The following is a 27913-nucleotide window of genomic DNA, read 5'->3' as shown; positions in this document are numbered from 1 at the left end:
AATTTTGTAGAACCACTTTTCGCAGGAATTACAGCTGCAAGTCTTTTTGGGTATGTCTCTGCCAGCTTTGCATATCTAGAGAGTGACAATTTTGCCAGTTCTTCTTTACAAAATAGCTCAAGCTCTGTCAGATTGGATGGAGAGCATCTGTGAACAGCAATTTCAAGTCTTGCCACAGATTATTAATTGGATTTAGGTCTGGACTTTGACTGGGCCATTCTAACACATGAATATGCTTTGATCTAAACCAGGGATATGCAATTAGCGGACCTCCAGCTGTTGCAGAACTACAATTCCCATGAGGCATAGCAAGACTCTGACAACCACAAGCATGACACCCAGAGGCAGAGGCATGATGGGACTTGTAGTTTTTCAGCAGCTGGAGGTCCGCTAATTGCATATCCCTGATCTAAATCATTCCATTGTAGCTCTGGCTGTATGTTTAGGGGTCATTGCCCTGCTGGAAGGTGAACTTCTGCCCCAGTCAAGTCTTTTGCATACTCTAATGGGTTTTCTTGTAAGATTGTCCTGTATTTGGTTACATCCATCTTCCCATCAACTCTGACCAGCTTCCCTGCCCCTGCTGAAGAAAAGCATCCCCACAACATGATGCTGACACCACCATGTTTCACGGTGGGGATAGTGTGTTCAGGGTGATGTGCGGTGTTAGTTTTCCGCCACACATAGCGTTTTGAGTTTAAGCCAAAAAGTTTCATTTTGGTCTCATCTGACCAGATCAGCTTCTTCCACATGTTTGCTGCGTCCCCCACATAGCTTCTGGCAAACTGTATACGGGACTTCTTATGGCTTTCTTTCAACAATGGCTTTCTTCTTGCCACTCATCCATAAAGGCCAGATTGCACAACTAATAGTTGTCTTTTGGACAGATTCTCCCACCTGAGCTGTGGATCTCTGCAGCTCCTCCACAGTTATCATGGGCATCTTGACAGCTTCTCTGATTAATGCTCTCCTTGCCCGGCCTGTCAGTTTAGGTGGGTGGCCATGTCTTGGTAGGTTTGCAGTTGTGCTATACTCTTTACATTTTCACATCTTGGATTGAACTGTTCTCTGTGAGATGCTCAAAGCCTGCTTTAAACTTCTCCACAACTTTATCTCTGACCTGTCTGGTGTGTTTCTTGGCCTTCATGATGCTGTTTGTTCACCATGGTTCTCTAACAAACCTATGAGAGCTTCACAGAACAGCTGTATTTTTTACTGAGATTAAATTACACACAGGGGACTCTGTTTACTAATTAGGTGACTTCTGAAGGCAATTGGTTCCACTAGATTTTAGTTAGGGGTATCAGAGTAAGGGGGGCTGAATACAAATGCACACCACACTTAAATATTTGTTTGTAAAATAAAAATGAAAAACATTTATCATTTTCCTTCCACTTCACAATTATGTGCCACTTTGTGTTGGTCTATAACATAAAATCAAAATAAAATACATTTACGTTTTTAGTTGTAACGTGACAAAATGTGGAAAACTACAAGAGGTATGAATACTTTAAGGCACTGTATGTATTTTATCTACTTGCCTGGAGTTCAGCTTTAAGACCATGACCATAACATGAAAATGAATAAGCCCACTAGGAGCTGAAGCCATCTTACATTACCTGGTTTCGCTTAGGTCACAATGAGTCGGCATCCTGTGTTCGATGAATTTGCCATTTTTCTGTAGACTGACAATTAAACAATCTACATCAGTTCATTACATGTCATGTTGGCTGATCTCAGGGATAGGCACATTAGAGCGGTACTTTATTTAAATTAATTTGTTAGACAAGCTTGGCTCATTTTTAATATTGCAGATCTGTTTTCAGCAGCAAAGTGGTTGAGGAATAGACTTTTCAGGAAGTCGGGTATTGCAATTTCCTGTTTATCTGTTATATGTCATAATCTCCTATTTGATTATTTTTTTTTTTTAGAAATTAACCACAAAGGCAAGCCTGACACAATCTGTTTCAACAAATTACAGTGACTTATTTTGAGCACTAGTTTCTAAGGCTGGTTTCACAATGATGCCCCCTGGATGCACTGGTCCGCATGAACCCAATATGAACCCAGCCTTAGAGCATACCTAAAGGCAAAACCTTTTTTTTTGCCTATAGTTCTACTTTAACTAGATAAACCTACTCCTAAAGCTAGAGCTTGGGCAAAAGCCAAAAACATGGATCCCCCTCAGCAGATGTTTAAAATATAAAAATAAAAACTGCTCCAGCTGCTATACTCACCTTCTCTCTGCCACTGCCCCCCCACAGATTTACGAGTTGATCAATCTAGTGCAGATCTTTTTTGGGTTTAGTGATGCCCAGCGTCCACGGCTTTCTGTCTCTGCCCTCGCCCTGAACTCACAGGAGAATGCCACAGAGAGATTGTCATTATGTGGCGTCTCTGTAGCATTTAAGATTCACCCACTTCCAGAGGGAGAAAAGTACCTGTGATGTCACTCTAGCAGACTAAAGACATTTGGGGGGCGGGGGGGGGATTGTATATATAGAGGTGTGTTTAAAGGCTGCAGGAGTGCTCTCATTGCAGAAGGGACAGGGACAAATGACCTGTGAACACCAGGATCACAGTCTAGGTAGTAAATGCTATCTCTCGACAATGTCTGGATGAAGATGGTGCTGTCCTTCTTCCAGTGGATGAATCAGATGAACACCATAAGCGAAGTCTGGGATTTCTGTAAAAAGCAATACATGCATTTACACACTGTGTAATCTACATGAATTTAATATGAACAAATACTGTATATCTTATGTTAGGTCTACTTTAATTGCTTTCCTAACTGTGTTTTCCACTTGCAGTTGCTGGTGAGCCAGTATTAGATCCTGATATCCACCTTATTATGGAATATCCAACTGGTGCCAGATGGGGTAACCACATCTCTCGACGAGCAAACAGGTATCTTATCTGCTTCTAAACCTTAGTTGCTGTCTTATTTAAATATTTTTGTGAATGTGAAGAACTAACAATCAATTACAATGTTTATTCTTAATTTCCCATTCCTCCCTTGTACATGGGAGCCTTGTCTTGTACATGATGACCAGGTCTTGCTGAAGACTACCAAGCCTAAAAACCACTGTATACAAGGTTGGATAAATACAGCTGTCTGACCTGTATACCTGTAGCTGAACAGCTGGCCACAGGCACATGGAAGGGCATGGACTACATGATTTTGCCTTGAATAAAACCTAAGAATAAAAATTTATTTTATTTTATATTTTTGACAGAAACAAAGCGTGTGTTTTTAAATAGGCAATTCTGTACTTCACAGCGCTACAAAGAAGGGCAATATTTGGCTGTCTTTATAGCATGACTGGCTATCCTGTCACTTTGATATTTAAAAATAATGTATTTTTATTTTGCTCCTCAGTTGAACTCCTATGTTATTACAGACTAAAGTTGATTCACTGATGAAATAATGAAATAAAATACATTTTTATTCTTAGGTTTTATTCAAGGCAAAATCATGTAGTCCATGCCCTTCCATGTGCCTGTGGCCAGCTGTTCATCCACAGCTACAGGTATACATTCACGGAGTTTAATAAATAAGGGAAAGTGTTTACTTCAATCGTCCAATCATGCTATCAAAAGCCAATTTTTTATTTCCTTTCTCTTTGTACATTATTGGGTATTACAACTTAACACTGGTCAATCTTATTTACTTTCATACACTTTGCAGACTTTACTCCTTTAAATATTTGGTATAGCTGCTCGTTGTGCACTGTGTAACAGAAGTAATAATGCAAATCACATTTGCAGAAGATTCAGCTATCAAACAATGAGCAGTTCATGCCGCCAGCAGAATATTACCCATGTTTGGCAATTTGCCATTCCTCTCTCCCATTAGCCCACATCACCATTTAGACCCATTTCACACTGAGGTGCTTTTCAGGCACTTTAACGCTAAAAAAAGTGCCTGTTAAGCTCACGAAAACCTATTTTCATTAAAATCAATGAATGCTTTCACACTGGGGCAATAAGCTGGCAGGGTGGTGAAAAAACTCCCCCCTCCTTTGAAATTAATGGAAAGCTCTTCAAAAGCACCTGAAAAGCACTTTAAAAGTGCTCAGTGTTTTACTGGCAGTTTACAAGCACCTCAGTGTGAAAGGGGCCTTACACCTTTTACCAAATAAGCACCCAATGTTATACAGACAGTGAAAAGAATGGACACATGGATTAAAATCCAGATCTACGTGTGTTCTTTGTACGGTGACCATCCATTAATAGCAGAAATAAATATTCACTACTGCTGCAGACTTCCTAATAGCCTGTTTTCAGCTTGGGGAGAAATATTGTCATGTGTAAGTATATGACATAGTATCAGTGTTTATAACATTTTTGAGTACTGGCTAGCTTAAATATGGGGGTATAAGGAGCGTAGGTACAGCCTGACATTTAAATAAATTATTCCTGTGTAGAATTGCTGGTAGGGGCGTGCATATGGTTTTAGAAGGCTGTTATACTCATATATAGGACACCACAGAGAACCTTCTTAGTACAGGTAGTAAGGGTAATAGGTTTTTTGAGGACAGATGAAGCAAAAACAGATTAGTCAGATAACCAATTTTTTTAACTTGAAATAATTTTATTACTGACAGGTACATCGTACACAGTGACTCTCATAATCCCATGATCGACTCCCTTGAAGATTTCAAATCACAACTGAAAAGTTTTAAGCCTGATCTTCTTGTGATTGGTGGACTACAAATGATGGATAGCTTCCCCTTCAAACCAGGTGAGGATAGAGCAACTCCATGACCAGATGCGCCTTCACATACAGTACCTGCAGCAGCCTCCAAAACATTGTGGCTACTGCCAAATTCTGAGCCATTCGGATGGGCAGGGTTCTGGCACATCCTGGTAGTGTTTAAAGCCTACCTTATGCACAATCCCATTGACAACAGATCGTAGTGATGGGCAGTTGGATAGTATGAGAAACAGAGCTACAAGCTTCAACATTACCAGGAAGTGTCTGATTGTTGGTGATTAGAACTTCCCAAGATGCAGCTATAGGTTGCTGTACATATGAAAAGCACCTTTAGGTGCCTGCACTTTATATTTTACAGCTTTTTATTTATTATTATTACGTAAAGGTAAAATATAAAAACAACTGCTCTCTGCTTGCAGTTGATCCAGAGAAAGACAGAAATGTGGTGCAGTTTGTCCTAACAGGAAAAACATCCTTGATTCACTTGATCAACATTGTACAGTGTTATTTCTTTTAAGTATTATTAGCCATTTATATTTTGTGATTTTTTTTTTTTTTTTAATGACTGCTATACACAATTATGTGGCGTCAGGGCAGATGGACCTTAATTGGTTTCACACCCCCTAGTAACTTGCATTTCCACCATATATACCATATATCCTGGGCCCTGCATGCCCATGTCCGGGCTTGGGACTGGCATAATGGGTACCGCCGAGCGTGTCTGCTCTCCTCCCCTTCTTGTTGTTGGGGGACCTGGAAGTGACAGTAAATATGAGTTGGAGAAACCTTGATTGGAATTGGGCTAATTGTACTGTGGGGAAGAAAGAGGCTACCATTAGGCCTAGGACTCTTACTGAGAATTTCAATGTGGGATGTCTCCTGGATCGCAGTTGCTAAGCATGTGATCTTAGAGAAAGACTTTTGCTTGTGTCAAGGAGCAGACCCAAGTATTTCAGGCAAAGGGAAAGCTGGAAATCAGATTTGTTGAAATTGGCAAACAAAAATAAAAAATTCTATATTTTAATTACAGGTGTTAATTAAAAAGTTTTAGCATTTTATTGAGGTTGAGTATTTACCTTTTTCTCTGGGCTATGTTTGGTACCTTTTTTAAAGTCCTTTTGCCTCTCTTTTTTTGCCATTTATGTTTATCTTGGATGTGACGCTAACTGAGCAAACTATATTCCTTATATGTGTACAGTGAGGGGGAAAACATATTTGATCCCCTGCTGATTTTGTACGTTTCCCCACTGGCAAAGAAATGATCAGTCTATCATTTTAATGGTAAGTATTTTGTTAACAATCAGAGACAGAATAACAACAAAAATATCTAGAAAAACGCATTTCAAAAAAGTTATTGTTAGTGATTTGCATTTTAATGAGTTAAATAAGTATTTGATCCACTATTAATCGGCAAGATTTCTGGCTCCCGGGTGTCTTCAAGGCAGCTGGGACCATAGTCACCAAGATAAAAATTGGTAACACACTACACCATGAAGGACTGAAATCCTGCAGCGCACGCATGCAAGGTCTCCCTGCTCAAGAAAGCACATGTACAGGCCTGTCTGAATCATTCAAATGTTCGTTGGTAAACTTCAGAGGAGAACTGGGTGAAAGCTCTTTGGCATCAATGCAATTCGCTGTGTTTTGGAGGAGAAGGACTGCTGCCTATGACTCCAGTAACACCATCCCCATCATAAAACATACAGGTGGAAGCAATATGCTTTGAGGGTGTTTTTCTGCTCAGGGAAAATGACAACTTCCCTGTATCAAAGGGACGATGGACGGGGTCATGTACCCTCAAATCTTGGGTGAGGACCTCCTTCCCTTAGCCAGGGCATTGAAAATGGGTCATGGATGGTTTTTCCAGCATGACAATGACCTAAAACACATGGCCAAGGCAACAAAGAAGTGGCTCACAAAGAAGCACATTAAGGTCCTGGAGTGGCCTAGCCAGTCCCAAGACCTTAATCCCATAGAAGATATGTGGAGGGAGCTGAAGGTTCAAGTTGCCCTCTGAACCCTAATGACTTGGAGAGGATCTGCAAAGAGTAGTGGGACAAAATCCCTCCTGAGATGTGTGCAAACCTGAAATTTCTGATCTCTGTGATGGCCGATAAGGGTTTCGCCACAAAGTGCTAAGTCATGTTTTGCAAAGAGGTCAGATAATTACTTCAGTCGTTAAAATGCAAATCCAACGCCAGGATCAAAGATGTCGAGCTTATGGAGAAGATGACAGCTAGAATGAGGGATAAGCTGGAGGAGATGGCGGCTGCTGGAGGATTGATGGCGAACCGGTATGGATGTGGTGATGTAGACCACTGGCGCTCTAGCTCCTTTTCCTTTTCCATTTCTTCTTCCTTGTCTCTCTCTCTTCTTCTTTTCTCCGTTTTTTTTGTGTATGTTGTTGATGGTCTTTGTCATGTTTTCCGTGTGGCATATGAGCTGAGCAGTAGACCCTGGGCGGTTTCGTGGTTTACTGTGCGGATGCTTGACTTTCTGTGTCTCTCATCCCGCTCTGTACCCCTGGTCGAACCGCCTGTTTTTGCTATACCGCCCTATACCATGTTACTGTATGCTGTATCTCCGCAATGGGCCCTCCAAATTTTGGGAGCCTTGCTGTTTTCGCTGTATGCCTGCACTGATATCTCTGTTTTACGACCACGAAAAATAAAATTGTTATTTGAAAAAAAAATGCAAATCCAATTTATAACTTTTTTGAAACGCGTTTCTTTTCTGGAATTTTTTTGTTCTTTCTCCTCACTGTTAAAATAAACCTACCATTTAAAATTATAGACTCATATTTTTTTGTCAGTTAGCAAACGTTCAAAATCGGCAGAGGATCAAATACTTTTTTCTTTCACTGTATTAAGATTTGTTGAAATTGATCGCCCAGGCAAAAGCTTGAAGGAGCTTAATTGTCTTGAGGACATTTTTCTGATAGCTGCAAGGGGGATGAGTGTTTATGAAGAAGGTTATCTAGATAGCCTGTGATTTGAATGCCCTAAGTTCTGAGAAGAGAAAGTAAATGTGCCAAGACCTTTGTGTACTCTCTGGGAGCAGAAGATGGGCCAATGGGCAGTGCAACAAACTAGAAGTGGTTGTCTGTCAATGCAAAGCACAGAAAGAGCTGATAAGGTGGGTAAATCGTAACATGCAGAGAGCCGTCTTGGCTCAGGCAATTACTGACCCTGCTGACATTTTGGAATTTGAAGGAATTTGTTGAGGGATTTAAAGTCCAGAATAGAATAGCCACGTTAGGCTGTGGTACTGTGAAAATATTTGAGTAGAATACTTTAAACCCATCTTGTAGTGCTACTGGCACAGTAAATCCCTTCCACAAGAGGTGGTTCAGGGCTTATGGCAAATCTAACTGTCCTTTAGGCAGTTTTTGGTTGCTATCAAAGAAGAAAGTGGTGAGGTGGTAGAGATTTGATCTTTATTTTGTACCTCTTTAAAGCCACTGATTGACCCCACAGGTCTGGCACATCTGTGACCCAGAAAGAGGCAAACTGTAAAAGACATTCCCCCATTCTAAAGAGTAAAGGCACCCCTTCATTGTGAAGAGGGCTTTGGAGAAAGCTTGGTGGCCTTTGTGGCCCTGGCTTTGCATCAAAGGGAAGCTCTAACCTTAGGTTCTGAAGTTGAGGCCTGGTTAGAGTGGACATGTTCTCTGTGTTTAGAGGAGCTAAGGTGGTTTTGCAACCTTCTGCAATGGAAGTAAAACCTTCACAGCTGTGACCTCTTTGATGAACTGGTCAAGTGCCTCGCTAAACAGGCATCTTCCTAAGAAAGGCATTTGTGTGAGGCGTCCTTTGCAGGCAGCTTCAACTGTCCAAGCTTTTACCCATAACATTCTGTGCCTGCGAATGGAGAGTAGAGCCATTTCTTGAAAATTGTCTCATGACATCCATGTTCATCCATACAGAAAAACAGAGCAGAGAGCAATTGCTGTAATTGTTCTATAAAAACATGATCCTGAAAACATCATAGGCTGCACATTCTATCTGTTCATGGACAGGGAATTTTTGGCAGACATTTGCAGGTCTCTCTATACCCAAAGGAGCATGGCGAGATGGAGGTCCGGTTGACGATGCCAAGGTTTTTGCAGAGGCAATGAGCTCTCAAATGTTGCAAGCATGTTGCATGAAGCTCCCTCTTCAATATAGTGGCTATCTGGGGAAGAAAGCTCTTTCACAGCTTCCTCTTACACTGCTTCAATAATCTCTTCCCTCGCTTCTGTGACTGTGTCCTTTAGGACTGACTAATCGGGATCCAACTGAGGTTAAAAAAGGTAATAGTAGAAGAGGCATGGTGTTTTTGGGCCCTGGAAGAAGGTCTTAGTATAATCTGTCTGAGGAAATGTGACATGGATGCAGAGGATTCTGTTTTAGTCAAAAAGGCCACTTGTTGCCTAAAAATAGGCCTGGAATAGAGCTAGAATCACATGCTGAGACTTGTGTTAGAGTCAGTACTTGCTCTGGTGCAAGGGTTGCCACACTGAGTTTTAGAGGTTTGAGTGTTATGTAGGCATTCTGTAGAGTGAATGTTTGCCTGTAACATATCCTCTTGAAAAGCAGGAGAAAGCACATGAGCACCTTTTTATAAAGGCTCTAGGATGAAGTGGCGGTAAAGTGCAACCATTGTTGTGATGTAAACCTTGGTCATCCATCTGAGACTAGGCTCCAAGTGGTTGAATTCTAGCACCAAGTTTGAAAAGTTTACATTGCGCGGTGAAAACATTCCAAACATAGCCCCTTTTTTCAGTAAAAGTCCAGGATGCTGGAGTGTAAATTAAGCCCAGACTTTGCCTGTCACATCGGGCATACCCCCACCAGTCAAGGTGATTGCTCATGCAGGATTCAATGCCCGAAGTAACATTACAGGTCATTCCCACAGCGTGGGGTCCAGGTATGAATCAAAGGGTTTTATCGATGCGCCAATCTCTTCTATGTTGACCTAAGATGACAGTGGGGGCTTGATTGGAGACTTGAAAGATACACTTAAAGTGGAAGTAAACCCACTTTTTTAACTTTTACCTACAGGAAAGCCTATAATAAGGCTTACCTGTAGGTAAAAAAAATATCTCCTAAACCTGTACGGTTTAGGAGATATTCCCCTCGGTATGCGCCGCTGACTGCAGCGGCGCATGCGCACAAGGGGGTTCTCTCCGCGAAAATCCGGCAGCGCTCGTCCGGCCGGATTTAAATCTCCCGCGCGCATGCGCGGGAGTGACGATATCGCGGCTCCGGCCACTCACAGCGCCGGAGCCGCGATACCCGGAAGAGACGCCGAGGGAGCATGTCGGCTTCCTCGGCGTGGATCGGGCGAGATGTCGGGGCCTCGTTCTAAGGTAAGTATTTCATAATGAGCTAGTATGCGGTGCATACTAGCTCATTATGCCTTTTGCTTTGCAGGTTTAAAAAAAAAAAAAAAAAAAAATGCGGGTTTACTACCGCTTTAAAGAAAAAAAGTACTAACTAAGCTAAGGGTGACTTTCTGGTCTGGACTTTGACTAGGCCATTCCAACACCTTTACATGTTTCTCCTTAAACCACTCAAGTGTTGCTTTAGCAGTGTGTTTGGGGTAATTTTCCTGCTGGAAGGTGATACTCTGTCCTAGCCTCAAATCACACACAGAATGGTACAGGTTTTGCTCAAGAATATCCCTATATTTAGCACCATCCATCTTTCCCTCAACTCTGACCAGTTTCCCAGTGCTGATTGCTGAAAAACATCCCCACAGTATGATGCTGCCACCACATTTCACTGTGGGGATGGTGTCTTTTGAGTGATGTGATGTGTTGGGTTTTGCACCAAACATAGCATTTTCTTAATGGCCAAAAAGTTAAATGTTAGTCTCATCAGACCAGAGCACCTTCCTCCATACATTTTGGGAGTTTCCCACATGCCTTTTCGCAAACTCAAAACGTGCCATTTTGTTTTTTGCTGAAAGTAATGGCTTTCTTCTGGCCACTCTGCCATAAAGCCCAACTCTATGGAGCATATGGCTTATTGTCATCCTATGTACAGATACCCCAGTCTCTGCTGTGGAACTCTGAAGCTCCTCCAGGGTTAACTTAGGTCTCTGTGCTGCCTCTCTGATTAATGTCCTCCTTACCCGGTCTGTAAGTTTTGGTGTTTTGGCCATCTCTTGGCAAGTTTGCTTTTGTGCCATGTTCTTTCCAATTGGTTATGATAGATTTGATGGTGCTCCTAGGGATCATCAAAGATTTGGATATTTTTTTTATAACTTAACACTGACTTGCACTTCTTAACAACATTGTCCCTTACTTTGGAGAGTTCCTTCATCTTCATGACAGTGTTTGGTTAGTGGTGCCTCTTGCTTAGGTGTTGCAGCCTCTGGGGCCTTTCAAAAAGGTGTGTATATGTAATGAAAGATCATGTGACACTTAGATTGCACACAAGTGGACATCATTTCACTAATTATGTGACTTCTGAAGGTAATTGGTTGCACCAGAGCTTTTTATGGGCTTCATGCCAATTTTTTTTTCTGAAAAATAGTTTCATGTATATATTTTACTAATTTTACTTCCCCAACTTAGACTATTGTGTTCTGATCCATCACATATAATTCAGATTAACAAAAATGTTGAACTAAAGGCTGTAATGTAAATGAAAATGCATGTCAACACACGTAATTGTGACTCTCACAAATGTGCACTGACATGCAAAATTAGGAGCATTGCAGCATTGGTCTTTTGATGTGTTTGTATTTGTTTTGATAAAAATTGCATGTTCCTAGTGTGAATGCAGCCCATAATAAAACCTTCTTAAAGAGGAACTGCAGTCTGCTCACATCATTTGTAATAAAAATATATTTGCCATTCTAAAGCTTTCCTCCAACCACTTTCCATATTATTTTAGATATACTGTGATTCTGTACTCAAATATGCTTTTTCGGCAACTTGCAGATGACTTCTGTATAGAAGTCAATGCAAGTCGCCCCGAGGTCGCCCAAAAGTAGTACAGGAACCTTTTTTCTGAGTCGGAGCGACTCGAGTCGCTCCTCTCAGAACGGTTCCATTGTACAGAACGGGGGCGACTTGCGAGAGCGAGGCGAGGCGAGTCGTGTCGCCTCGCATCGCCCGCTGTGTGAACCGGCTCTTACAAGAATTGGGAATGACCACAGTGGTCCTTTTCAGTTCCGAAGGGTTTTTTGGTGCGTTATGCCGCGTACACACGTATCAGACTATCCGGCGAACTTAGTCTGGCGGACAAACCACCGGACTGTCCACCGGACTTTCTGAACGAGCTACCTACCCACACACGCCACTTTTGCGCCGGACTATCCACCGTACTTTTGAAATGAACGGACTCGCCCACACACACATGGAGGAAAGTCCTTCATTTTGAGTGCAGCTCCAGGTAGCCAGGACCAGCGAAGGAAGCATTGCTGGCCCCGTCACCTGGTATGGAGTTAAAGGGGAATCCCTACGCCGAAAAAACAGCACGGGGGTCCCCCCCAGGTCCATATCAGACCCTTATCCGAGCACGCTACCTGGCCAGCCAGGAAAGGGGGTGGGGACAACCGAGCGCCCCCCCTCCTGAGCCATACCAGACCATGTGCCCTCAACATGGGGGGGTGCTTTGGGGAAGGGGGGGAGCGTGGCCCCCCACCCCAAAGCACCTTGTCCCCATGTTGATGAGGACAAGGGCCTCTTCCCGACAACCCTGGCCATTGGTTGTCAGGGTCTGCGGGCGGGGGGCTTATCGGAATCTGTGAGCCCCTTTTAATAAGGGGGCCCACGGATACCGGCCCCCCACCCTATGTGAATGAGTATGGGGTACAGTGTACCCCTACCCATTCACCTGTAAAAAAAATGTAACAAAACACAACACACAGAGGTGTTGTGTGTCAGTCTGACACCCTGCATCTGCGATCGTGATATGGAGCCTCTGACAGAGGCTTCTTACCACGTGATCAGCTGTGACCAATCACCAGGGCCGCTGATAGGGCAGTACAACCAGCCCTGTTGTACCACGCCCGAGCATCTTTTAACTTTTAGCTACAAAAAAATAAAACTAGCAACTAGTAAAATAACTTTATTTATTAAACCGTACCCATTTGATTAATAATGTATATAAGGGATATATAGCAATTTCCTGGGGCCCATCAAGTTAACGGATGGACCCAGGAGGTGAAAGCAGAAGAGGGACTTTTTTTAATTTTTTTTTCATTTTGAGGTGCAGGGATACACACACGCTTCTCTCAGTATACCTGCACAAATTAAAGTTCTGCCTGCTCACTGTATGCCTTCTCCGGTGGATGGCTATTACTGTAATAAGGCTCCCTTCACTCAGTAAGCGCTGCAGCCTGAGGGAGATACTTATCACTGAGACAGCTGAGTCAGACAGAGCAGGAGGAGTAATCTGAACAGCAGCAGAAATGCACAGGCAAGCAGTCCCCTGCGCACACACTCTGACGGGTCACAAAGGCTATTGTAGAATGTGCAGTCCCCAGACTCTCATTGTGTGCTCATGGCCATTATGATGATGATCCGAGCACAGCAGGTGCTCTATGGCTCTGTCAGTGTAACATGCTGTTGGGTGCTGACTTTCCTGATATATGGCTGTACTGTGTGTTGCAGACTACAACACGGCAAAGTCAGGTTCCGTGCTGGGACCAATCATATTTAATTTGTTCATAAATGACCTGGAGGATGGGGTAAACAGTTCACTCTCTGTATTTGCGGACGATAGCTTCTCCGCAGGATGTGGAAACCTTGCAAAAAGATCTGAACAAATTAATGGGCTCGGCAACTACATTGCAAATGAGGTTTAATGTGGAAAAATGTAAAATAATGCATTTGAGTGGCAAAAATATGAATGCAATCTATAAAAGAAAGTGTCTGGGAAAAGAGGGATTATTGCGGTGCCTGTCATTGAAACCAATAAAAGTTTTAGTATAAAAAATATTTTATTACAACGTGATTAAGCAACAAATATTACATTCAAATGTAAAGAAGGAGGCAATTAAAATGTAGTATAGGGAGCACAAAAAATACAGTAAGTAGGGCCAGAGTGGTAGAGGCCTTGGTGTTGTGCTGTTGGGTCAAATCTTCCCTACATGTTTCACTATTACAATGGCTTCCTCAGGGGAAATAGGACTTGACCGACAATTTAAAATGAGTTACTACAAAAGATAAGAAAACAAAATACAATAAGTTAGTAAATTTGAGTTGGATGTTGCATGGCTTCCATAAATAGAAACAATCAGGTGGACTTGATCAAACCCCCCCCCCCCCCCCATCACACCCCCAAACTAGATGGTATGTCAACGTCGGATCCAAAGGAGTGCATACGTACCCTAGAATTCACCCTCAGCGTGAGATGAGCAGGCCGACTGCCCAGTGGGTGGCACCTCACCTAGAAGACCACCTTGAGGTGACTGCAGGGGGCAAAAAGGCAACCAGTAAAACTAAAAAAGACAAATATATATTTAAAATCAGGGAAATTAATAAACAGACCCAAAAAAAGACTGTAAATAGGAGCCAAAATGGCCTCCGTACATACCCAATTAAACAATGTAATTGGTATAAAAAAAAAGGGATGCCGCAAAGGTGAAAAACCAAGTAGTAAGTGGATTAAATAATTTCCAGATATAAACAAACCAATCGGGTGCTTACCTCTTTAAGACAAACAATATAAGCAAATACTGGATTGGAATAATCCAGTATTACCACAACAGCAACGACATTTAAGTACTCAGGACGCCAATTACAATGTATATCTTACATGGAAATTCCTATAGGAAATGGAAATGATGAAAGAAAAAAAAAAAACGCCACCATATTACTTCAAACTGGTCAAACAGGGGAGGTGTGGAGCAAACTCCTCTTATGCCGCAAAAGTAGACACAATGTTAGTGACAAGGGATGGTAAGCTCGCACCTAGTCGACATAAATGGGCCCAGTCTCCACAATACCAAACCCTGGGTGTCCATACAGTCACAGGTGGTATAGAGGGTTCCAGCTCCACGGAGCCGACCCCAGCAAATCAACACACAGGGATGAAACGAGGAATTGGAAAAGAGGCAGTTCCCTCACTCAGAATAGCGGAAAGGAGAAGGGGTGGAGGGGGAAAATAAAATCAAATAAAAGAGATGGCAATAATAGTATGCCCACGAACATGGGAATGATCTCAGCCTGGGGTCCCCAATCTACCCACCTCAATATCCATATAACAAGTTATTGAACCGAAGCCATGCAGCAAACGTAAACCCAAATGCTAGAAAAGAAAAACAAAATATATGATGAATATAAGAAATAATGTACAAACCAAAATAAGAATAATCCTATAATTCATCATAAATTGAATAGAATTAATAAATTTAAATCACGGTATAATGTTTTTATAAAGATCTGCAGATCTGATAGGCTCAGCAATGGCATGCAATGCCAAGCTGCTCCTAACAAAGCAAACAGACTATTGGCATGCATTAAAAAGGGGATCAACTCCAGAGATAAAATGATAATTCTCCCACTCTACAAGACTCTGATCCAGCCGCAACTGAAATATGCTGTCCAGTTCTGGGCACCAGTCCTCAGGAAGGATGGTACTGGAAATGGAGCGAGTACAAAGAAGGGTAACCAAGCTGATAAAGGGTCTTGAGGATATTAGTTATGAGGAAAGGTTGCAAGCACTGAACTTATTCTCTCTGGAAAAGAGACGCTTGAGAGTGGATATGATTTCAATATACAAATACAATACTGGTGACCCCACAATAGGGATGAAACTTTTTCGCAAAAGGGAGTTTAAGAAGACTCGTGGCCACTCATTAAAATTAGAAGAAAAGAGGTTTAACCTTAAACTACGTAGAGGGTTCTTTACTGTAAGTGCAGCAATGATGCGTAATTCACTTCCACAGGCGGTGGTCTCAGAGAGGGGCATTGATAGTTTCAAGAAAGTATTAGATAAGCACCTGAACGACCACAACATACAGGGATATACAATGTAATACTGACATATGATCACACACATAGGTTGGACTTGTGCCTTTTTTTTTCAACCTCACCTACTGTATAACTATGGTGCACCACACAGTCATGTTACACTGACAGAGCCATAGAGCACCTGCTGTGCTCTGATCATCATAATAATGACCATGCGCACATAGTAAGATGCTACTTTACACATGTGATGGGTAGGGACAGTAAAAACACGCAGCCAAGATGCATTTTTAGCACCCCCAAACCACTCCCCTTTGATAACCTTTCACCCAAGCTTTGCAATCAGGTTCACCTGTCAGATTTTCATTCAGACCTGATTGAAAGCTCCATGTAGGTTTACAGGTATGAATTGACTTGTGTGCAATTAGATCCGCCTAGCTCTGTGTCCATTCAGGTCCAAAAAAAATGGAAAAGAATATCCTTTTCTATTTTTCCAGACCTAAATTCCTTTTTTCCTTTTCTATTTTTCCAGACCTAAATGTGACAGATCGGAGGTAGCCTGATGTAAATGGACACAAGTCTGTGGTGTATGGGGACACAAACTGAATGGGCACAGATGTCAAAACACTGACATCTCTCCCATTCAAATCCAGTTATGATTGGTGTGGCACTGTAAATGTTGCATGTTCCAGCCCCCCCCCCCCTGGACAGTGTAGAGGCAGGGGCTGAGTCAGAGGTGGGGTTGTAGGCGCGGTCAAGGGGGGCCCTGTCAGGTAGGCTGGATGGGGCTCCATGATTTCTAACAGTGGCCCTGCCAATCACAGCTGATCATCATGTGAACCAGGAAGTGGCAGTAAACACACTGATTGGCGGCTCTCCCTGTCAGAGGGGGGGCTGTGCTGATAATCAGCACATTGATTATCAGCACAGTCCCCATCAGATGTGCCCATCAGCTGCCAATCCATGCCCAACAGCTGCCAGCAGTGCCCAAATAAGTGTCAGTGCCCACTACAGTGCCAATCAGTGCCCAGCCGTAACACCTGTCAGTGGTTAATGCATGCATGTAAAGCAAATTGGGGAAAATAGGGTAGCAAAAAGTGTAATCCAGCATCTAGTTATAAATTGTGTATATAGTCTAATTACATTTTTAATAAAATACATTCTTGGCCCCTAAATTGTGTTCTGTTGGTGCTTTTAAAAACCCATTCTCTGTAATTTCACCACTTATATATGATTATTTTTTAGGTCAGCGTGAAGCAAGATTGAAGGCGATTCAAGAAATGGTGTTGTCCATGGACCAAAATATAGGCTGCCACTTTGAGATGGCATCCTTTGTGGAGCAAAACCTCATGAAAGACTTGCTAGAGTATGTGATACCTTACTCCGATTCTCTGGGAATGAATGAGCAAGAACTTCCAAATCTCCTCAGTTTAATTAAAGGGGGAAACATTACAGTCCTATCTGACCCTTATCCCCGTGTGGCTTCCATTCTCGACCAAATGCGTGAACTTTATCAGCTGCTTAGATCCAGGGAACTTAAAGGGGGCCAGAGGAGGCTGACCCGACTGCATGTTCACACTCTAGCATTTCAAGCTATGTTAGTGGGCAAAGCATCCATGTGGAAGAACACTATGTCTGCTACAGCAAAGGCATCTCTTACTGCTAATAGGCATGTTTGTGGTTCTGCACATATTGACACCGGCAAGGCTAAACTCATCATGGATGATTCTTTCTCAATCAGCAGAGAAGTGGGCAGCCAGAGGATACCTTTTAAAGAAAACCGTCCTGTGTCTTGTTGGGAAGAGGACACTTATGAGATCTGTCTAGCACCTGTTTTGGTCTGTACTGAAGTTTTCCAGACAGCAGGTGGTGGAGACAATATATCTGCTGCAGGACTGGTGTTGCAAATTTGAAACTTAAGTAGCTTCATGATCTTGGGAAGGCCAACATTCCACAACTAGAGAACCCTGTAAAATTGTAGATGTATGTTTTAAAAGAGGGTGTGAGAAAAGGGGTACAATGCATACTGACATGATTTGAGGCATATTTTGTTTACTAAGAAACAGCAGAATCAGTGAGTATTCATTATTTTTTCTCCAAATACCATTCCATTTTTTCCTAAAGGTCAGTCCACTGAAAATGAATAGAGAATACTGCACAAGATTCAAATTCTATGTTGCTGAGTTAGCATGGACTTAAGTGGATAACTCCAGTGGGAAGATATCACTACAGAAAGCACTTTCAGTATCTTCCCAAAATAAAGAGTTCAATCAGTTTTGAATAAATAGACATTTTAAAGTCAAAATGAGCCACAGTGTAAACCTGCTAAATGTACATTCAGGTGTTCAATGTCTTACAATTTGTGTCATTCCTAAAGTGGCCACAATCTGAGTAGTGAAGCTTCTTCCCTACCAGCCTGCTTCAGAGTGGGACCCTTGCTCTTTATGGGGAAGCAGTGCTCCTCCTGCGAAGCCAAAGCTCTGCAATCAGATTTGCATCGCAATATGTCAGGAGCAGTGGTCCGAAATGCTCCCTACTGAAGCAGGGAACAAGAGTCCTTCTTTACAGTGTGCTGGCAGGGAAAAGGTTTTTCTTCTTGGGCTATGCAAATTATGATAGCAGTTTTGTGTCGGCTTGTAGGAGCATTAGCATTTATACAGTACATAAAGAAAGGGGAAAAATAAAAGCTAGAGAAAAGCTGTTAGGTGCATTTTAGTAGCGTTTATTTCTGCCACGAAAACACTCCTAAAAAACAATTTTTTTTTTGTGGTCTAAACGCTAAAGTTTGAAAAAATGCTTCTAGCATAAAATAGTGTGCATGGACTTGATTTAGCACAATTGGCTTGTAGGAGCAGAAAATAAAATGCTCATAATAGCTGATAGGAGCTTAAAAAAATGCTAGTGTGAACGAAGCCCAAGACATTAAACTCTTTTTTTGTTTTGATGCATATATAGCATATATTTAGCAGATTTAAACTGAAAGTTCAATTTGGCTTTAAAGTATTACTTTTCACCAGTAGAGCATGAAGGTAGACATTTTGGCAGCTGAATGAATTTTATACCTGTTCCTTATCCACATCTCTGTAATAACTCATAGAGAATCCGTGGGGTTTATTCCCTAAACGATGAAATACTTACTTTTATAATGTGAAGAGGTCAGACAGACCTTCCATATTTTATATATGTTAATTTTATACATGTATGTTCATTTTAAGATTATTTTTTTTCTCTTTGACAATGACTATGCATAGACTTGCATTCCTTACTCTCATTGTATTACAGTAACTGAAATGTGTTTGGGGCCATTTTTTTCCCCATTTCATTTTGCCCAGTTCAATTGCTTTTTAATGGCACAAATGTGTTGTTCTAATCATTCCTACAAAACATATTGATTTTAATGAAAACCTTACTTGACCCTCCTTACTCACCTTTCTTGATCCATATTCAACACTAGTGCTCCCACACTAGACCTCTTTTCCCAAAAGTAAATTTTTGCATTCGGCTATGTGAGCTAACCCATGCCACATAGATTGGCTTCTTCGGTACAATGCTGCATTGTGGGTCAAAAGGGGAGAGAATGCATGCCTGACCCATACTTGATAGTACATGGATTTTCAGCAACATACTCAAGCAGTAGTGGTAAATATATGCCAAGGAGGTCGTCTGTGGATGGGATAGGAGGTTCTAATACAGGTGTATTTTAAGTGATCATTCCATCCAGCACTGAACTTTGCACTGGGCAGCATATGGCATTTAAAGAAAAAGTATTCTCACATTTTAAAGTTCTAATTCAATTATAGAGGGTGGTTAGCATTGATTACAACAAATCAGCCATCTGTTGGTAAACTTTTAAACAAATATTTACCAGCAGCTGGTTGCTCACACAACCCTGTCGGTGCTGAGTGTGTCTAAATAGTTTGTATAACTTCCTCCACAGTGTCCTCAGGTGCCTGGACACCCCTCAAGAAATCTATACAGCCATTCTAGTACAGGCAGCACTGGCAGGACTGTGTGCTCAGCCGGCTGTTAGTAAACAATAGCTGACTGGGCAGACATTGTGCATCCAAGCAACTGAATGCTTACTAGTAACTGGTTGATCATATAGCCCCCGCCAGCGTGGATTGTGTTGGAACAGTTTGTATTGATTCCCTGAAGTGCATAACGAAGAATGCCAAGGAGGTGGTTAAAACTACTTAGTTACAGTCAGTGCTGTGTAAAGGGCAGCAGGCTGCAACACTACACAATCCTTTCTACAGAGAGAAGGGGGTTTGGCTACAGTGTGGTTTTCTACCTCCCATGTAGAAATGGCAATAAATTGGACTTCAGTCATGGGTGGAGCTAAAGCAGACAAATAAAATTCAAACATGGGTCATTGATCAGTATAGACCAAATGCTACTTGTACTTAGTCCCTTGGGGGATTTAACTAGATTTTTCAAATGTGATGATACTTCTATAAAAACGCATTTTGTGGTACATATAAACTGATGATCGGGTATACATTGTGCATTTGCAACTATACCTCAATAAAAAGTAGTGGGATTTCATGTTTGCCTATGGTTTGTTTCATCTGTGCAATACTTTCCTCATAAGTCTAGGAATGCATTTTGTCAATCCCACCTTTTACTTGGACTTCACATAGCAAATAGAAACCTCAATAGTGTAATTGTGATTCATGGGAAAAAGAGGGAGAACATCATATCATTAAACACACCTGGAGGGCTATCTACTAGCAAAGTGTGTAGCAATCTGTCCACAGTTAAAATGGATAATGCTGTGCCTGGCGCATCTTACACGCTGGCAATCGAGATTACACTTTCTTCTCTACTCCTCACCAACTATATTCCCGGATAGACCTCTTTTTAGTTCCCCACCAGTTCTTCTTGGATGTTTTTATTGCACAACCCGGTCTGATCACGCACCGGTAATTTTGATTGAAAATGTATACTTTATTTTTCAAGAAAATATACAAAAAACAAAATACTTTTAACAGGGTACATTCCACACTGTACTGCGACGCAGCGCATAAAATACACTACATGACAATACAGTTCCAAACATACAAATAAATTACATTCATCCTGCGGTATGATGCCTGATGTGTTGTGCAGAGTAATAATACCCCGAAACATCACATCATGCATGACGCCGCATTACCCTGAAAGCATTACCAAAAACCATTACTAAATACATGTCAAGTCATACAGTCTTTAGTCAAAGTCAAAATGACATTTCAATGAGCAACAGGTGTGATGGGGGGGGGTTGGAGAAGGTGGGGAGGGGAGGGGAAAAAGAGTTCACAGGCCCGAAGCTTTATTGAACTGCCAAAAAGGGTACATAGTGGTGGGAGGGTGGGGGGGGAAGGGGAAATCTTCAGACCTCCTCTTCCTCCTTGTTGTCCATCAGGTGATAGTCTCTGAGCAGACTGTGAATCAGTCTGCGGCAGTCCTGGATGGACATCCTCTCCCTCTGGTGGATGAGGCGCTTTCTGGCGCACCAAACAGCGTCCTTAAAACAACACAGCACCCGCCAGGCACTATCAATGTCCTCTTGTGAGTGAGTCCCACAAAAGAGTCCGTTTAACACACCAAAGTGTGTTATAGCAGTCTGTGGAACAAAGTCTTTGAGATCAGGTTCCAGAGCCCTCAACAGGCCCTGTGCAAAGGGACACTCCCAGAAAACATGCAGGGCAGTTTCCTCCTGGATGATGCAAAAGGGGCAGTGTCTGTATCTGCACAGGTTTCTGGCATGCATGAATGTCCTGAGTGGCAACCCCCCTTGGATTGCCATCCATGCCAGATCTTTGTGCCTGTTGGTAAGTCTCTTTGAAGAAACATTCCTCCAGACCACTTTGCAAGTGGCTGAAGGGAGGCCTGGAACAGTCTCAACAATGTCTGATGCTCTGATCAACTTGTGGATAGTTTTTGGCTTCCACAAGTCGGGCTTCACTCCATGTAGCCCCTGCTCCTTAATAAACTTGAAAGTATCCAAGTAATACCAAGGAGTGTCCCAGTTGTAGGGGATGGAGCTGTCCCATTTGTCCCATCCAAGGGACCTCCAGAGAGGCAGGAGGAAAAAACGGGACATGGAGTTACCGCCAGAGTCTACAGTTCTGTCCACCAAAGTTCTGCGGATGCAGTTACAGGCAAAGAAGACCCTCAGTAGAGTGGCGATGTCGGGCACGCCCTTACCGCCCTTGAGGGGTTCCTTGAACATAACCGCCCGCTTTACTCTGTCCATTTTGGAGCTCCAGATGAAGTGAAACACTGCCCTGGTGATGGCCTTGCAGGTGTTAACCCGGGGGGGCCAGGCCTGGGCGAGGTACTGCAACACAGGGAGAATCTCGCTGCGGAGTACCAGTGTTTTACCTTCGATGGTGAGTTCTCGGAAGCTCCAAAGTCCAAACTTCTGTCGCATCTTTGCCAGTCGTTCTTCCCAGGACTTCAGGGCTGCGCCCTCTGCTCCAAACCAGACCCCAAGGATTTTGATGAAGTCTGCTTTGACGCTGAAGGGCATAGGTGCAGAAGAAGGCAGGAACCACTTTCCGAAGAGCATGACTTCCGACTTCCCGCAGTTGACTTTTGCCCCTGAAGCTTGGCCGAAGTCCTCACACGTCTGGGCGAGTGTGTCGATGGAGTGCCGGTCGGCACAGAACACCGTCACATCATCCATGTAGAGCGAGCACTTGACCTCCCGTCTGTCCGGTCCTGGTGCGGTGATCCCTCTGATCTCTGGGTTCCGTCTGATGCTTCGGGCGAAGAGCTCTATACAACAGACAAAAAGCAGAGGTGAGAGAGGGCAGCCTTGTCTGACCCCAGACAACACTGGAAAGGGGTCAGTTTTCCAACCGTTCACCAACACCACACTACAAATTTCATTGTACATTACATTTACATATGAACAGAACATTTCCCCAAGACCAAACCTGCGCAGAGCGCTGCACATAAACTCATGGGAGACACGGTCAAAGGCCTTCTCCTGGTCAAGGCTGACCAGGGCCGCGTGCACACGGCGGCCATGAATGTACTGGACCGTGTCCCGGACAAGCGCGAGGCTGTCCGCAATCCTGCGACCAGGAATGCCACAAGTCTGATCCGGGTGGATGATCTGTCCGATGACAGATTTCAGCCTGTTGGCCAAAACCTTGGCGAGGATTTTGTAGTCCACGTTCAGAAGAGAGATCGGACGCCAGTTTTTCAGGTCCGATCTCTCCCCCTTGCGCTTATACAAAATCGTGATCATCCCCTCCCTTAGGGTCGGAGGCATTCTGCCCTCCACCACCATCTCCTCGTACAGCTCGAGCAGGTCCGGGCCTACGAGATCCCACAGCGTTACATAAAGTTCAACTGGGAGACCATCGCAGCCCGGGGTCCTGCCTTGCCTAAAGGATTTAGCGGCAGAGTGCAGCTCCTCCAACACCAAGGGGGCGTTGACGTCCGACGAACCTGCAGGATCAATTTGGTTAGAGATACCTGACAGGAACCTGTCGGCTGCCTGTGAATCTGTTGTTTTCGGGGAGTAGAGGTTGGTGTAGTAGTCGCTGACCACTTGCATCACAGCCTCCTTTCCCTTCTGGAGTGTTCCGGTCTCGTCACGCAGCTCAGACAAGGGTGTGTGTCCTGAGTGGAGTTTCCTGAAAAAGAAAGAATTACACTTCTCACCTTTCTCAAGGTTCTCCACCTTGGCACGGAAGACAATGTGCCTGGATTCTTCCTCAAAGTGCCCTTTCAGGCTCTTCTTGGTGTCCTCCAGGTCCTGCCTAACGTCCCAGCCACAGTGGTGAAGGTCCTGCAGGGACTGCAACTGACGTTGCAGTCTCCTGAGTTCCTTCTTCCTGGCACACACTTGCTGTCGTCCCCTTGCCTGAAAGAAGCTGCGTAGCTTGACTTTCACAAACTCCCACCAGTCACTTACCCTTCCGAAGAATCGCTTTTCCTCCTTCCAGGTGGCATAGGCCTCCCGGAGTTCCCCCATCAATTCCTCATTTTCCAGCAGGGTACTATTCAGCTTCCAGGAGCCTGGTCCGCGGGCAAAGCCCTCGCCCAGGTCACCCCGAAAGTGAATAGCCCTGTGGTCAGAGAAAAAGCAGGGGATCATGGAGAAATCGCGATGCTTGACTGCTCTTGAAGTGAGCACGAAGTCGATCCTGGAACGCACTGATCCGTCGGGACGGCACCATGAGTAGTTCACGGTACCTCTCCCTATGGATCCCACGGCGTCCTGCAGGGAAGCCTCCGAGATCATCTCCTTGAGCAGCCTGGATGTAGCATCAAGTTTTGCGTACATGCTGGAGCTGCGCCCATCCTCCTCTATCGGACAGTTAAAATCACCGCCGATTACTACTGCCCTGGTGGTGACGAGTTGGGTCCGCAGGGTCTGGAATAGTTCCAGCCGCTCATTCTTATCTGGGGGGGCGTACACGTTGATGAGCCTAATTGGCTCTCCCACCCATGAGCCGTCTATGACCAGAAGACGGCCACAGACTAGCTCATGGATGGAGTCAACCGCGAAGCGCCCACCCCTGACAAGAATGGCTACACCTGCAGACTTACAATCGCCACCCCCGGACCAGTAGGAGGGACCGAGGGTCCACTGGGAGGTCAGATGAGTGTACCTCCTCAGAGGAGGAAGTGCGCACTCCTGGAGCATGTAGACATCACTCTGCTGTGTGGCGAGAAATGTCAGTGCCGCTTGCCTTCTAGATGTATCCTTGATACTCCTCACATTAATGGAAAAGATTGAGATCTCTGCCATAATGAAAAAGGGGTATGAGGTCTAGTCGGTAAGGGACCGAACTTACCTCCCCGGAGGGGGGTCTTCCGCTGCCTCTTCTGCTTGTCCTGTGTTCTCGGACAGGCCGAGCTCCTGCAGGACAGCATCCATCATTTTCTGGGTGATGGGGACGTGGATGTCGGAGGGGAGGTCAGGCTCAGGGATGGCCATGACCTCCTCCTCCCCCTCCACGTCCTCATCCTCCTCCCCCGCTGACTCGAGGTCCTCCACTATTGGCTCTGGTCCCTCGCTTTCGCGCCGGTCGCCAGTGGGCCTTTTAGTGGAGGAAGCGGGTTCCTCTGCTGTTGGACTACTAGGCTTCCGTTTCCGGCTTCCTGCTAGTCCACTGGTGGGGGTGGAAGGGAGGGTGGGGAAGTCCTCCAGGGAGGACAGGTCCGGGGTGGGTGGGGGGAGGGTGGGGAGGGTATCCTCCAGCACCGGGGTGGCGGGTGGGGGGGTGCTGGAGGTTGGGGCCGGGGTCCGGGCTGGGGCCTGGACAGGGGTGGGGGTAGGGGTGTGCTTACCCGTGGTCTTCTGTGGCTCTTTTTCCCTTTCCGGTGGCTTCTTCCTGGTGCTGGAGGATGGTTTGCCCTGGATCAGGGCGCCAGCATAGGACCGGGACCGCTGAGGGCAGTGTTTAAACACGTGCTCAGCTGCTCCGCAGAGGTTGCAGGCTTTGGACCTCGGACAATCCTTGGTCTCGTGGCCTGCAACCCTACAGGACCTGCAAGCAGGTTCTTTGCAGTCCTTCCCCATGTGTCCGGTGTTGCTACACCTGTTGCAGGTGAAGGGTATACCGGGGTAGAAAAGGATGCCTGCGGAGTTGCCCAGGGAGAAGCAGGGCTGCAGGTGCAGGATGTCCCCCGAAGGGTCCTTCCTGAACTTGCAGAGTACTGACCACTTACCTATCCAGAAGCCGTTGGCATCGAGGATTCGGACGGGGTCCTTCACCACGGTGCAGAACCTCTGGAGGTAAGTGGCTATATCCTTACCTGAGGTATGGGGGTTCCTCATGGCCACCGTCACCCACTTCTCGTCCCGTGTTATGGGGCAGTTCGCAGCGAACTTACGGAAGGGGGATTCAGGGCCACTCGCTTTGACCATATCCCAGTATCTTCTGCAGGCCTGGAAAGACACAAAAGTTACGAAAAATGTACCTCTTGTGAAGGCCTGCACTGAAAGCGTTTCCGCTTTGCTGAACCCCTGCTCCAGGATCATCTTCTTGCCGAAGATCTCCGGGGTCATGTCGGGGACCCTTCCGTCCACCTCCTTCAGTTGCAGCACGACCGTCTGCTTCATCCAGGACTCCAAGGTAGGGAGCCCGTCTGCAGGGGGGGAAGGCTTGGCTGGTCCCGGCTGGCTGGTGCTGGCCGGGGTAGAGGTGGGGGTTGGGGCAGCAACATCCCCGGGGACCTTGGTGGAAGTGGCTGGAGCGGGGTTCTTCTTGCTGGTCTTTCTCTCGCTCTTCCCCATCGTCTTGGAGAGAGAGAAGTCGCTTCAGGTGTTCTTTCGGCGGCTTCCTTCTGGATTCCTCGACGTCTTCGCTCTGAAGCCTTTATAAAGGCTCTTGCATCTACTGCCCGAAGGTAGTAAAGCGGAGGGGGGGGGAGGAGGGAAGACCGCAACCGGTAATGCTACATCTCTGCCTGTCTAACTCTTCCTCCTCCCCTCCTTGAGTCTGTTGAAGATCCCAGAGGTATTAACTGACATGGTTCAAGAACTCGCAGCTTATTTTCAGACGAAAGACACCCCTGAAAGTGACCCAGGTATAGTGTGGGAAACCCATTAAATAGTCATACAGGGTATTCTGATTAAACATGGATCCACTGTGTTAAAAGGATGAAAGAAGCACAATTGAAAAAACAGTTAGCTGATATCCAGGTTCTTGTGCTGCAACATCAAAGGTCCCCAGTCCCTTCTGTGGGGAACAAACTCTTCCACCTTTGTCAGCAAGTCTCTGATCTACTGCTTTACAAAGCTAAAGCGGCACTCCAATCCTGCAAGAAGCTAGTACTGTGTTTCCCTGAAAATAAGACCTAGCGCTATTTTCCAGGAAGACTGCAATATAAGTCCTATCTCGAAAATAAGCCCTAGTTTGAAGTGCTTGTGTGCTTTTTGCGGAAACATGGTATAATTCTCTGTTACTGAGGTGTGCTCTGTGTGTCTCTTTGATTTCCTGGCTGTCAGCGGGGGATCTTGGCGCCCCTCCCTCCTGTGTTCAGAGTGGAGAAGACGGCTCAGGGCAGGCAATAGAAGTGCTGCTATACGGTAAGGGTGTTTGCCCAGTTGTATTGCAGCAGCACCTTTTGCATTATATGATCCTTTTACTGGTATGGTCATGCTGGGGATTCCTGAATGGCAAAAGGCCTGTATACCCCGAAAATAAGCTCTAGTGTGTTTTTGGTGTCCAAAATATATATAAGACCCGGGCTTATTTTTGGGGAAACACAGTATATTTGAGTCTGGTGACAAGTGTGGCAAATGGCTAAGCAGGACTCTCAGAGACCAATGTAAGGCTTCCTACATCCCATATAACAGGGAAGGATGGATGAAAACTTTCCTTACCCAAAGATATCGCCCAAACCATTGTGGAATTTTATTCTTCCCTATACAATCTCCCTTGTTCTCCCCCCTCCTCTTCCATAGAAGATTACCTCTCTTCAGCACACCTATCGCACCTCCCATCCCCAATCCAAGGGGAGCTTGAGATCACCCATCTCGTTTGGTGGATTTCACTGCCCCACTCAGTTCCTCAAAGGAAAGCACCTGGTCAAGATGAATTTAACACACAGTGCTACAAGACCCTCCTACCCCTGCTGGGCCCACGTATGGTGAAAGTGTTTAATGGCCTAGGACAGTCTATATTGTTTATACAGTCTATATTGTTTCCTCTGGCCTCACTCTTAGCACATGTCTTGGTTATTCCTAAGGAAGGGAAAAATCCCTCTGTTGTGGCAGTTACAGGCCAATTTACCTGAAGCTCTTTACCAAAACACTTGCCTCGGCTTCAGCCTTTACAACTCCAACTAGTCCAATTGGACCAAGAAGGCTTCATTCCTTTTTGTGAGGCAAGAGACAACACGGTTAAAGTGCTCAATTTGATCCACCTTGCTGATCAAACGGGCTCTCCCTGCGTGTTCCTCAACACAGATGCAGAGAAGGCCTTTGATAGGATGAACCCGACCTTTATGTTTGTGGTCCTGAGACCTATGGGGTTTGGAGAACAGCTGCTCCACTGGATCTCTAGTGTGTCTTCTTCACCCCGGGTTGCTGTTAAGGCAAATGGGGTGTTCTCTGATCCGTTTCTCAATTTTAACAGCCTATGCCAAGATGCTGAGCACAGTATGCCCCTGAAGGTGGTACAGCACGTATAATGCTCAAAGAAGCACGGTTGCCAGCAGGATGAGGAGGATGGGAGCAGGCGATCCCTTGAAGTCTACCTGAGGCTGTAGCAGAAGAAAGTCTTTAATGAGCTGTAGCGGAGTACAGTGGCTTGGAGCATCCAGAGAGCTTAATA

The 27913-nt window shown here is 44.7% G+C and overlaps 3 protein-coding genes across 4 annotated transcripts in view; 1 reads left to right on the top strand and 2 right to left on the bottom strand.

Moving 5' to 3' along the window:
* LOC143987602 (ADP-dependent glucokinase-like) overlaps window positions 1-20171 on the top strand; it is a 69270-nt gene extending 49099 nt beyond the window's left edge. The window contains exons 4-6 of the mRNA XM_077486462.1: window positions 2811-2907; window positions 4608-4744; window positions 16872-20171. Coding sequence (XP_077342588.1) covers window positions 2811-2907; window positions 4608-4744; window positions 16872-17539 — 902 coding nt within the window. The 3' untranslated portion in view covers window positions 17540-20171. The remainder of the gene's footprint in view (window positions 1-2810; window positions 2908-4607; window positions 4745-16871) is intronic.
* Window positions 20172-20872: 701 nt separating this feature from the next.
* Window positions 20873-25980, bottom strand: LOC143987601 (uncharacterized). Of its 2 annotated transcripts, none has more exons than XM_077486460.1 (2): window positions 23097-24776; window positions 20873-22388 (listed from the first exon to the last, which is right to left on the bottom strand). In XM_077486460.1, exons 1-2 carry the CDS (start codon window positions 24376-24378, stop codon window positions 20998-21000), a joined length of 2673 nt encoding a protein of 890 aa, XP_077342586.1. In that variant the 5' UTR covers window positions 24379-24776; the 3' UTR covers window positions 20873-20997. The 2 variants fall into 2 exon arrangements, with proteins under 2 accessions (XP_077342586.1, XP_077342587.1); XM_077486461.1 differs by lacking the exon at window positions 23097-24776 and adding an exon at window positions 25554-25980 and having other exon boundaries at window positions 20876-22388.
* LOC143989409 (uncharacterized) lies at window positions 24421-25545 on the bottom strand (the record flags this gene model as incomplete). The annotated part of the gene is made up of 2 exons (XM_077489525.1): window positions 24421-24742; window positions 24788-25545. Coding segments are annotated over 2 exons (1080 nt in total), but the record flags the coding sequence as incomplete, so codon positions are not given.
* Window positions 25981-27913: the final 1933 nt, after the last annotated feature.

The sequence above is a fragment of the Lithobates pipiens genome, unplaced genomic scaffold, assembly GCF_037356315.1.
Source record: "Lithobates pipiens isolate NorthernLeopardFrog02 unplaced genomic scaffold, aLitPip1_a1.2 Scaffold_18, whole genome shotgun sequence".
In the NCBI taxonomy this organism is placed as follows: domain Eukaryota; kingdom Metazoa; phylum Chordata; class Amphibia; order Anura; family Ranidae; genus Lithobates; species Lithobates pipiens.
Note: the sequence above shows the minus strand (reverse complement) of the source record. Positions and strands in the feature narration are given on the sequence as shown.